This window comes from Crocodylus porosus, unplaced genomic scaffold (genome assembly GCF_001723895.1).
Source record: "Crocodylus porosus isolate Cpor-Errol unplaced genomic scaffold, CroPor_comp1, whole genome shotgun sequence".
Classification (NCBI taxonomy): domain Eukaryota; kingdom Metazoa; phylum Chordata; order Crocodylia; family Crocodylidae; genus Crocodylus; species Crocodylus porosus.
Window position 1 is genome coordinate 82,747,710 of NW_017728931.1, and position 12,970 is coordinate 82,760,679.

At 42.3% G+C, this 12,970-nt stretch overlaps 1 protein-coding gene across 3 annotated transcripts in view; it reads right to left on the reverse strand.

The window, feature by feature from the left end:
* Positions 1–12,970, reverse strand: part of MSRB3 (methionine sulfoxide reductase B3) — a 128,407-nt gene that overhangs the window by 88,615 nt on the left and 26,822 nt on the right. Inside the window, exons 1-2 of one of the 3 annotated variants that reach the window (XM_019543282.1) lie at positions 11,618–11,707; positions 10,160–10,286 (exon numbers count right to left, since the gene is read on the reverse strand). In XM_019543282.1, coding sequence (XP_019398827.1) covers positions 10,160–10,235 — 76 coding nt within the window. In that variant the 5' untranslated portion in view covers positions 10,236–10,286; positions 11,618–11,707. Of the gene's footprint in view, positions 1–10,159; positions 10,287–11,617; positions 11,708–12,970 lie in introns of those variants that run through there. The other 2 variants (XM_019543281.1, XM_019543280.1) reach the window with 2 other exon arrangements.

The following is a 12,970-nucleotide window of genomic DNA, read 5'->3' on the forward strand; positions in this document are numbered from 1 at the left end:
CCCCTCTGATAAAATGGATAAGGGGCTCCAAGAGTGGGTGAGGGAACTTGGAATTATATAAGAAGCAAGTTAAATGATTTCTAAATGGGGTTTTCAGTAAGTCACAAATGCTATTGTTTCTTCTGTGAATGTTAGGAAATTTTGTGAAAGTGAGTTTGTATTAACTTTGTGAAACCTCAGGTGGGTTTCGTTTCTTTGTTGTTTTTCTTAATGTGTTTGATAGTGTCAGTTTTTGTAATAAAAGGTTTTTAAAAAAAAAAAAAAAAAAGCTGCTTGGAGCCCATGTGGGGCTCCCTGTGCCTGCTCTCTGTTACCACTGCTGCCCCACAGAGTAGCAGGGACATGGCAGAAAGCAGGACAGCCTCATGTGGGCTCTGGGTGGCTGCCGCAGGGAGCGCTGGAAGGGCCACTTTTTCCTGCTCTGAGCAGCAGCTTGTTTCCTGCCTGCTGCCACTGCTCAGCCCAGACAGGTGAGTGCAGAGTGCACAGGGTTGGGGCTGTTCACGGTGATCCCCACCTGTGCTGCAGGGCTGGGAGCAAGTGGGCACATGGCAGACAGCAGCAGCTGAGTGGCAGCACGGGACCTGTACCGGTGCCCCAGAGCCAGCACCCACGGAGCCCAGAGGAGGTGGCAGGAACACAAGGTCCAAACTGGGTGGGGCTCTGTGGAGCCCGGCCAGCTTCTGTCTCTCCCTGCTGGCGCAGTGCAGCCGGGCTCCACAGACCCCTGCCAGCCCCTGCTCACGCCATCCTGCTCTGGGCCCAAGACACTGGCATGGATCCCATCCTCCTGCATGCCCACTCCCTTCCACTGACCTTGCTGCCACTTTTCCCACTTTCCTGCCTAGCCCCCAACCCCTTCTTACCTGAATTTCCACTCAGGGCAGGGAGGCACGAACAGCCCCACAGTCCCAAGCCAGGTAGGGTTGGGGGCAGGCCCAGGCAGGCCCTGCTATTGCAGAAGCCTGCCATGGCTTCCCCTGGGTCCTACTGCCCCTGGCTGCTGTCATCTTTGACAGGCAGCTGGGGGCAGATAAATATTAATTTTCTAGATTTTTTAGAGGCCCTGCGGGCTAGATAGTATGGTCTGACAGGCCAGATCCAGCCCGCAGGCTGTATTTTCCCACCCCTGTGCTAGAGGATCACAAGTTGGACGATTTTTCTGCATACCTTCTTTATTTCTAAACCTTTTTTCCCATGCATTGGTGAACCCGCACCACAGCTACACCACCAAATTACCCCACTCCCACCATGCAACTCTTCTAATCCAGTAATTAAACTACTGCCAAACTCATGACACACACCCTTGCTCTTCAGGATCAGGCCAGTGGATCCGGATCACCTTCTTAAATGAAAACCACAGCTCTTGCAGAGCTTGCATTGCTGCCTCTCATTAGCCAGTTAGCAATACCATAGCTGCAAATCTCTCCCCTTTTTACCTCCCGCGCCTCTCTCTCTCTCTCTCTCTCTGTTATGCCCTATCTAGCATAGATTAGACACTCAGAATAGGGACAGGGCTTTTTAGTGGGTGTAGAGAAGCTCCTCAGTCTGATTACTCCTGTCAAATATTCACATTTATAGCAATCACCACATTCTCTGAAACACAGAGTTCTTTATCTTTAAACACACCCAGCTACAGAGGGACAGGCACATAGAGTAATCTAAACTGGAATGGTGTGGGGCAGAAAAGTATAACAGTGTGCCCGGGATCCCAGAACACACCATCCTTGCACTGTAAACATGCTTTTGCAAAAGAGGGTAAAACAGCTGAATGAAACATTAAAGTAATTGTCTTTCCTCCTTATTCTCATACCAATCCCAGGTGCAACACTTTGGGTGCAGACAGAAGTGAGAATTTTTGCCCGATATGGACAGAGAAAGTGGTCTACAGCCGTGACATGGCTGCAGACTGTTTCAAAAAGGGCCAATCAGGCAAAAATCTAAACCCTTGTTGCATGAGGGCTAGAATGAAGGCATTTCAAAACACTGCATCTTCTATAACTTGTGTCTGTGTTACCTACCAGCGTCAGAGCTGTTTTCAGAATGGAAGAGGGGAAAGGGGAGGAGAGGAATTTCCGGGGAGCTCCAATTTACTGACCCCAGCCTCTAGCACCAGTTGGGGGAACCCCTAGAACAGGCTCCCTCTGCTTCCTTTCCCCCATTCTGAAAGCAGTGCAGGCTTGCAGAGAGGAGGGGCCGTTGCTATGGGAAACCTGGTGCAAACTGGCAGCCAGCCACTGAAACCAACAGTGAACTTCTGTTTGCTCCAGGGGATCACTGTAACTCAGCACACTTTCTGCAAAGCATTCTCAGTTACAACAGGGAGTGACACTTCTGTCTGTACCCAGTGTGGAGGTGGCTCCTTATGTGGAAGACTGGGAGCCCAGGCAGCTGCCCAACTTCCCAAGTTTTTACTTTCCCACATCAAGAGGCTGAGACAGTGAGCATGGAGGGGGGAGGGCCTCCCACAACCCTATTAGGTAGAGAATGGAGCCTCTAGTAAGCAAGAGAATAAAGAAAACCCCCCCAAAAATAAGAGGGGAAAAATGACAAAAATTAAATTCAGAAAAAGAGAGAGGCAAGAGTGGGAAGTAGGGGGGAAAGAGAGCTACAAAAGAGCTAAACAAACAGAAAACGACCACCAATGGCACCTCCAAGGCATATAACAGGTCAAATTAAAGGCTACCTATCTATCAATCCATGGCACTTGTGCAGGGATCCGGTTAGAAAAAACAGATCTGAAAACCACTGACAACCTGACATATTCACATTTTGCAACACACGCAGAGAACACCCATTGCTGGCTACTGCTCTGACACTGAGCAAACAAGTGAGCTAACAAAGAAACTTCTGGCTTTTATACAATTCCTGATTTTACTGAGTGTAATGCACAACATGAATGGTTGTCATTAAAAAACAAAACAAAAAAATTAAATACACTGAAATTCCCTTTAATATTAAAGAAGAAATATTGCATAAATCCCTTACATTGTATATATAAATATACAGCAACAAATACGAATTTAAAATAGTAGTGAACAATGTACTGTTTTCATAAATAAATACTTGAGGAAATTTCCATTAAGATGCCTTTAGAAAGGTGATTCTTTTCACCTTCTTTAGAACCATTACATAATGTAATAAATTACATAATGTAATAAATATAATGTAATCAATTATGTCAAGAGTACAGAAGGATGCCAGATGCACACTAAAGTTACTGAGCCTAAGAGCAAACATGAAGAAGCAAGCACTTGTTTTTATGTTTAAGTATATACAAACCTAATATCACCTGTAGTGCTTACACAGCATTTATCTTCAGTACCCCTATAAAGTAATGAGCTAACAGCATTAAAAGTTTCTACATTAAATATCTATAATTAAAAAAATATATCTAATTTTTTTTTTGGCGGAATAGGTTTTTTGTTTTGTTTGTAAAATTGACTAGGAGAAAAGGGTACCCAATGAGACCTTAGATATATTTTAAATCATTGCGAAAAAATAACCCCAGAGAAATTTTACATTTGTATTACAAGCCCCGCAAAACAGGGATCTGCAAGAAAACACTGAGGCACCTAACCATATGTGGATGCTGCTATGCCACATATTATCTGTATTGTTTCAAACTGTGCAAAGGTTATCTGTTAGCAATAAAAAGTAAAAGCAGTTACAACATGTGTGTTATAGAAATTATACGTGCACATAATATATATTCACATATAAATACTTTAGACATATTTAAGTTACACAATCTGTATACATTTTGCATCAAGTCACTACCAGCACAGTAAAGTCAAGTTTTCAGAATTTCCACTATAAAAACCAGATCTTGCAAATGCTGTGGCTCCAAGTAATTTCATAGACAAAAGCAGTCTCAGAGTTCCAAGGGACTAAGTTAATGTGAGTAATTCATATATGCAAGTGTTTTCAAATTCTGGCCTACATGTCAATGGATTACTGTAACCAATCCAACTTGAGATGCATTACCTGGTCATTAGCTATTATATTTTAATTACTATATAATTTAGAATTTAAGATTTAGTAAAACAAATTATGATTATACTACTTGCAAATGATTTAATAAAAAGAGGCTTACACCATATGCCCAGCACCATGTTCACACAGATGTACTGCAGTACAACTTAATTCTAGAATAACATAGTTTATTGGTAGAATTGTAGCTGTTCTAGTAATTAAACACTTTACAAGTTAATATTATCTAAGACTTTATTTCACACAACTATTGAAAACAGTCATGTAAATAAGTATACTCATACTCTTTTTGCACTAGTTTTACTTAACTTTACAAGTACCATCATTTTTCTTCATCTACAAGAGCAGAAAAAAGATTTCTAATCTCATGCAAAAAATGTGATGCAAACAGCACAATATTCAAAGTGTTAAAGAAAGAAAGGACTTTTAAAAAGATGAGAGCCCATAGCAATTCAAAGACACAGCAAAGCAAAATAATGCATTTATTGGGGGGTCTGCTACAGAAAACATATGTATATAGAATCTGCATAATCACCATTTGTATCAGTTGCTGGTATATGCTGAAGTAGCTAAAGAAAAATTGGTTTAAAACTGAAAGATTTAGCCTTTTGGAACCTAAGACAGACACGTTGGGTGCACCCTAACATTTCAAAGGGGAGAGCAATCAGTATGACCAGATCAAGTCCAAACAGTGTCATTTTATTCTAAATCACAGGAAAGTACAATCCGTAGATCGTACATGGATTATAAAATTGAGGTGTAATAATTATTGTAAACCAGGAAATTTTTACACAATATGAGTGTTTATGTAAGCACAAACTTATGTGATTTTTTTTCCACACTGTTCATGCTTTTATATAATAACTCATACTCACTTTAAAATAAATTCTCAGTACTTATATGAATTTCTGAAGTGGAAGCTTTTCATCCATTTCTCTTAATGCAAAACAATATATGATTAGTGCCATCTACAGGAAACGTAGGGCAGTGGTTCTCAACCTTTTTTGTATCAGGACCCATCTGTAAACGTCAATGGCCAGTGCCAACCCAGTGCCCCTCACTCCTGATCTGCTGCCCCCCCAGCCTCATAGTATGTGGGGCAGGGGAGAGGTGTCCCAAGTAGCCCTGTGCAAACTGGCACTCTGACAGCCTGCAAGGGAAAAGCCATGGTTTCCTACACTATTCTCCTTTAAAGGAAAGGAGAATTGATTTTTTAAGTTTGTTCACAACCTTTCATACATTCTTGCAACCCACTTTTCAGTTGCAACCCACGGGTTAAGAACCACTGGCATAGGGTACAGTTCCTCTTCTGCTGACTGTTAGGCTAAAAATACCGATTTTTGCTTTAGTGCTACATTCAGATATGGCTTTTTTTTTTTTTTTTTTTTTTAAAGAACACCCTGTCCAGGTATTCACCTATGATATTAAAAGTGCAGCATAAAATTCCTTTTCACCACATTAAAGTCATTTATAAGGAAGAGACTTTTAAAATTCCTCAGTATGTATGTATGAACTACAGAAAGATCAGAAGAGACTGATGTGGATGTGGAAGAAGTTAGATAAAAAGCAAGCAGTTCTAAAAATTAAAATTACATTGCATAATTTTTATGTGGCTGTGTGTGTATGCACACATGCATGTGCATGTATGCGTGCAGTACAAAAATATTTCAAAGGAAGGATGCAGCATACCTGGAAGTGTTTATATATTTCTATAATTAAGGCAACAGCATGTTCCTGGGTATCAGGTTTCAAGCCAATTTGATGTGCCCATTCAAGCTCCCAATCTTGCATACATTTTCACGTTTTTGTATAACTCAAGTGAGAAATCCCACTTTACCAATTCAAGCATAATTTAACCACCACAAACAACTATATAGTCAGTCTTATGCCTCTTTAAAGAGCCTCTGTAAGTGCAGTAATCTTTGAAATCAGATTGCTGCAGTGGTTCAGTAGTAATGTACGTGGAATAGTAACCCCTATGCCACTTCCAATATTACTTCAATTATCTTTGGAAGTGCCTTCTCAAACAAGCAGCCAGCCTAACCCTATTTAATTTAATACCCGATGACAGGTTGCATCTCACAGATGAGGTTTCAGGCTCAGATTTAAATTTTATGCAGACTATAATAATAGACAAGAAAATAATTTTCATGGAATGTGTTACATTACTAAGGCAAAACTCAGTCATATTGGACTGTAGGATTTATACAAATGTCTCTAGAACTTAGTCTTGCATTCATCAGCTACACTCTTCACCTTTTAGTTTTGTTTCTCATCATATATAAAACAAAAACTGAAGACTAAATTAGTTTGCATTAATTTACAAGTGTCCAATGAATTTAGCTTTTCCTGACAATAGTAAAACATGCAATTGTACATCATTTCACTGTTAGTGGTCCAATATTATTATATATGCACACACACATACACACGCACACAAGTAATCAGTCCATGTAACTGACGGTTACGGTTTGGGTAGTTATGGATCATTCAGAAATAAATTTTAGCAGTATTAGTGTTTTATGATAACATGAATATTGGGTTATGCCAGGAAAGGAGCTGTCAAAACAGGTTCTGGTGCATTACTTCCTACAGATTCTGTTCCTGGAAAACCAGCTTCCACAGCTGCATTAGAGAATATGGACACACAAACAGAAAAACTGAAAATTAGGTTGCAAGTTGGCAGCGATCCAGTCCGGTTTCGGATCCGGCTGTTTCAGATGGCAGCAATCTGATCCAGAGCTCCGGACCAGGTTTCCACCTCGATCCAGCCAAAGAGGCTCCAAAGCTTCGGAGCCGCCTCGGAAATCCGGCCATAGGGTATAACGGGGGGGATCAATGAAATATCTATAACGTTGTTTTTTGTCCAATTTGAATGAAACATGCCAGGATGGTAGCCTCAGATGAGAGCATGAAACCTGCCAAGTTTCAAGAAGATCGGTGCAGGGGTTTCGGGGGAACTATACCCCAAATTCTTAAAAGCCAAACTCATGTCACAGCCGTGTGTTACACCACAGGGAGGTCAAAACTGCAGGGATGGTGGCCTTGGCTGAGGCCGCAAAGCCTGCCACGTTTCAAGATCGGTGCAGGAGCTTTGGGTGAACTGTACCTCAAGCTGCAGACAAGCAAAACTCATGACATGGATAACCCTGTGTGTCTTGAAAACAAAACTCCTGCCAAGACTATGTGTTACACCACACGGTGGGTCAAACCTGCAGGGGTGGTTGCTCTTATGAGGCCACAAAGCCTGACAAGTTTCAAGAAAATCAGTGCAGGGGTTTGGGGGGAACTGTACCTCAAGCTGCAGACAAGCAAAACTCATGACATGGATGACCCTGTGTGTGTTAAGGCACAGTGGGGTGATAGCTGCAGGAATGGTGGCTCCTGCTGCACCCACAAAGCCTGCCAGCTGTTGAGGAGATCGGTGCAGAGGGGTTCTGGGGCCCTGCACCCCTAGCTGCTGACAGGCCAAACTCGTGCCATGAGTGCTTGTGAGACTGACTGTGTCCATCTTGGGGCAGCTGATTGCCTATATTGATTCTTTCCCCTCCTTAGCCTGGTTTTGTAGGTGCTAATTGATGGCAAGTAACTGGCTGCATTAACTAGGTCCTGTGTCTTGAGCTGGTCCCTGAGTGAATTGATTGGTAACTGGTAACACAGTAGCTTAGCAGCCAGGCCTGCAGTAGTGTCTCTCAGGCCCAAGACAGACACAGTCAGTCCCACAAGCACCCATGGCACGAGTTTGGTCTGTCAGTAGCTAGGGGTGCAGGAATCCAGAACCCCCCTGCACCAATCTCGTCGACGGCTGGCAGGCTTTGTGGCCTCAGTAGGGGCCACCATCCCTGCAGCTGTCACCCCGCTATGGCCTTAACAGCCCTTAGCACACACAGTGTCACCCACGGTACAAGTTTTGCTTGTCCACAGCTTGAGGGGGAGTTCCCCTCAAGCCCCTGAGCCAATCTTCTTGAAACCTGGCAGGCTTTGCGGCCTCAGTAAGAGCAATCATCCCTCCAGTTTTGACCCCCCCTGTGTTGTAACACAGACATGACAGTTTTGCTTTCAAGAATTTAGGGCGCAGTTCCCCCCAAATCCCTGCACCAATCTTCTTGAAACGTGGCAGGCTTTGTGGCCTCAGCATAGGCTACCACCCCTGCAATTTTCATCCCCCTATGTTGTAACGACTAGCCGTGACATGAGTTTGGCTTTTAAGAATCTGGGGTGTTCTCTGCAGATTCTACCACCCCTGAAAATTTAATCCAAATCAGACAAAAAACAACAAAGTTATAGATATTTTATTGTTTCCCCATTATACCCTATGGCTGGATCTCCGAGGTGGCTCCAAAGCGCTTAGGAAGCTCCGAACCGCTTTGGGAAGCCTAATGAAGCCAGCGCTTCAACCCGGACGTGCTGCTTTGGACCCCGAAGTCTCCAAAGCTTCTCCAGATCCGAAGCTCTGTCTGAAGTCTCGCACAGCCCTACTAAAAACGCCTTGTTTTAAGCAATATTCTGCTACTGTGGGTTCACATCAAAGATGCAAAGTGAGGGTTAGGAAACTGGCTTGTCCTATATTTTTAGGATTAGAAATCTGGGCAAACAGCACACACAACAAGAAAACTGTCATCTTGACACAACGGGAGCTATTTTCTCCTCACCCACATGCACTTGTCATTCTTCTTTAGGATAATGGGAGTTATGTGCACAGGAGGAGAGAAAAGACCCCACTGCCCCAAGGCAGACTAAGGTTAAGTCCGAGTACAGTATAATCAGCTTTAAAAGATCTTGTTTCTGGTTCTTGTTTCCCAGCGCGGGAAGCCATCAGGACATCTCTTCCATCTGCTTGCTATAGGCCAGGGGTGACCAACTGGCAGCACGCGTGGCCCAACAGGCATGGGGAGCCTATGTGTGTGGCACATGGCAGATCAGGGAAGGGACAGGCACCATAGCAGCAAGGTGGGCACAAAGGAGAGCTGAACAGCAGACTGAGCAGGGAGCACAGAGCATGAAGCATAAAGCAAAGCACAGCTTGGGCAGGGGAATGGGACTGAAGTGGCACTTGCAGTGGCACTTGGAAAGGGTAAAAAGTACAGAGCTCATTTGCAGCATACATGCCCAAAAGGTTGGCCCCCACTGCTATAAGCATCTGATAACATTAGGAACAACATATTTCACCTGGAAATAAGAGCTGTATTACAAATGTCCAGGATAAAATGCCACTCACTGGTTCAATTAGTGATTGTCCACAGCCACATCTTAATTGATTTGATTTAAAAATGGGGACATTTCAACTCTAAAAATTAACCTGCTTCAATTTCCCATCAAATAGGCATATAAGCTACCCTAATATTACATAAAGCTCTTACAAAAGTTGTTATTTAAAAAGTGGTATATAAAACAGGTCCACATTCTGCCATCAGATACCTATGGATGGGCTCTTGTGCTTGTGGTAACCTCTATCAACCCAATTGCAAGACCTGGGCGTTTCCCAGAGAAGTGCAGCTATTTTGCTTTGCATTTTTTTAAAGCTTCATTCTTCTAAAGTTATCCTTTTAAGGAGCAGCTGCAACAACAGCATCGTTTTTGTTCAACTGAATTACAGTGTCAGATAAAACACATTATTAGGAAAAAAGCTTATTTTAGCTTAGACCATTTTCTGTCTGAGCTTTTCTATGCACTACTATTAAAAAGTAAATTCACAGTGAAAATGTGAAAAAATCAAGTAACTAGGTAATGAGATTATGATGCATGTGTATGGTATGTGTAAAACACATTTTAATTAAAGATATTTAATTAATTAAAGTTTGGTATATTAAATGTTACCAAGCAGTTTCTTATCAAAACTGTGTGCAGTATTTAATTTAAAACTATGATTTTCAGGATGACAGCACTGTCTGTGTCAGGGGACAGGAAGTGTTTGTGTTATCAAACATAAGAGGCAGTAAAATACTGGGCAAAGAAGCTGGATTATGTTTCCAAGGCATTCTAAACTGAGATATGAACACTCTCAAAGCAAATGAGTGATTTGTAAGAAACTTTCAGCTTCAAAGAAGAACTCTAATGAACTAAAACTAAATTTAGCAAACCATACTGTATCATTTCCTGCAGCAGAGTCACCCATTCCTAAAAGGGCCCTCATTAGGCATGACACAACAAGCAGCACCCAGTCAACCTGAGGGAAGCCCACAGGCTCGCAGGGCCACTGGCTGGCTCTTTGTCACCAAATGCAGCAGGTTGAATGCAGACATCACTGTGATATCCTCACCAACAAAACCAGAGGCAAAGAACAGGGGCAAGAGCTGAGTAGGGAGAAAAAAAAGATGAAAACAAATTAAAACATCAAAAATGTTAAATACATTCATAGCAAAACTGATGGTTATGATTTTATCTGAGAACACAGAACTAAAACTCTTAATGCAACTTGCTCAGTTAGGTTAGTCCATTTTTTGCCTTCTGCCTTAGATGCGTGCACATGCACGTGTATGTGCGTGTGTGTTTGCAAACACTTAACATACAATGCTGCAATGTTTTGTGTTACCAGGCACAAGGAAGTGTTACTGCTCAGCAAATGTGAAATACCTCAAATTTGCAATTAAAAAAAGTAAAGAAAACAATTTCTGTGTGATGAATGATGAAAACCAGTCATGGTTAAAAAAAAAAAATGCTCATTTGTTTGGTTGTTTGAACAAAACTAAATTTTTATTACAATAAACAAACTTTTCAGTTATCAGAAAAATGTGAAAATTTTTCCTCCTCGTTCATTTACATCTTAAATTATCCATGGAAATACATTTAAGCAATCTTCCAGCTGGTTTAAATATAGAAAATGTCATGTGGCAGTGGGGATTTTTTATTTTATAAGCTATAACATGTGTATATGATGACTGTTTTGTTTACCTCACAACAGGAAGGATGAAATCCAGCTGCCTTATAGAGGAGTCTTTCATAGCTACAGTCTGTTTAGAAGATTATTGCAATAAGAGACATCAAGAACTTAAGCCCACCCCGCTGAAGTCAATAACAAAGCTCCCACTGGCTTCAGTGGGAGCAGGAGTAGACCCAAGGTAGTTAATTATTAGTCGTGCACCATTCCCAGTCCCAGTTCCAGAACACATTTTATTCTAATGTTTCTTTTAAAAAAATAAAGTGCAGAATACAAGTGTCCAGAAATGTACCAAAAATGATTGGCTTGTACATTTCCTGAATCAAGTGCTCAGTCTCTTCTGGCCCCTGAAGAACAAATACATAACAAACTGTAATATATATTACCAAATCACTCTGGAGTATATCTGACAGAAATCTGCCTGTATTAACATGACTGAACTCTGACTTTTCCAAACTAAACTCAGTATAAAACTAAAACATTTTTGTGTTACTAAATGGAAACCAAAAGGAGGGGGAAGGTAAGTACTACACAAGGAACAGCCCAAGAGAACCATTAAACATAAATAAACATGTCATTTTCACGAGTGACTGCAGAACTGGTTTAAAAAAAAAAAATCCTCCAGAGCAGACTACCGACTAATAAAAGATCAAAGATCTATACTTAAAAAACAATGCAAATAAAAACCTATTTTTTCCTAGTGACCTTCACTGTGAGGAATAAAGTGTGCAGTGAAAATGTAATTACCTAGCAAAGCTGCAGTCTTATTGTGCTCCCGCAGCTGATCATAAAACGTCTTCCTATTCTGTTTCATCAACTGCAGTACCAGGCAGCCTGTGCGCCTACCAATCGCAGCCATCTGGCTTGTGTCAAAGCCTGTGAGTCAGGCAGCTACAGTGCAACAGGAAGAAAGGCAGTGATGTCACTCTGCAGGTCAGGCAAAGAACAAAGATGTATTCTACAATTAAAAAGCTGGGTGCCCCTAGACCAGAGGCCTCCAACATGCTCCTTCTGGGTGATTTATAGTTAATACTAGTTTCACTTTACCTAAATAGAAGAGCACCATCTAGTGGTTAGTGCCGCAAAAACTTCTTGAAGGGAGGGGGGAATTAAAAAAGGCAAAGATTAGCAACGTGGTTAAGGTTAGAGACTGGGGTCTGAAAGTGTTACAGCTTCATACAGCTAGACAGAGTAAAAGTTTGCCCTCAGTCCTCAAATCTACACTTCAATAAAACACTTTTACCTGTTACATGGAACAATTACTTGACATAGCAGCAGAGTTGCCCAGTGCCTCAAGAAGGGTATTTGTGCCCAAAAGCTTGAGAAGAACTTTTCGCAAACTATTTAGTTGGTCTAATAAAACATATTACATCTACCCAAAAACCTTGCCTGCCTTCAACAAAGTGAAACATTTAATATTTGTCAAGCTTGAAATCATCATAATTCCTTCAGCTTCCCTGAACCAATCTGGCATCAGAAGGGAGCATGACAAAAGGGAGACCACCACCTCTGTGGTACAAGCTCATACCCACAGCAACTCCAGACGTGAACTAGTCAGGAATTTGCTACTTGCTTGAGAGGCCAGTGGTCTACCCACATCATACCTCTACAACTGAAGTCTTTGGACATGTCAGACTGAAAGTCCCCACTGGTAGAAAAGAAAATGCCAGCAAAGGGCTCTCTGTTTTTGGTCACTACTAGCATTCTTAGAATTCTAATATAATAAAAGGCTTAGTCCATCTGTCTCTCTGTCCATAACACTCTTGGAGCACTCTGATAGGTTACTAAAACAACCAATCACAGTGCTCCAAGAGCGTTCTGGACAGGAGGCAGCAGTGGTGGAGCACCACCATGATGCTGGGGATGGAGGAAATGGAGCAGGGGAGAGTGGAGCAAGGCCAGCATCACTGGCCTCGCTCCTCCCCCCCCGGCCCTGCTCCCTGGAGGCGGGAGGGATGGAGGGGACATAGCAGGGTGGTAAGACCAATGCTCCCCCAGCCTTGCTCCCTGGAGGTGGTGGTGGCGGTGCAGGGTGCTGGCAGAGGGCCAAGCTTCCTTCTCCCCCTTGGAGGCAGCAGCAGTGCGTGTGTGTGGGGGGGG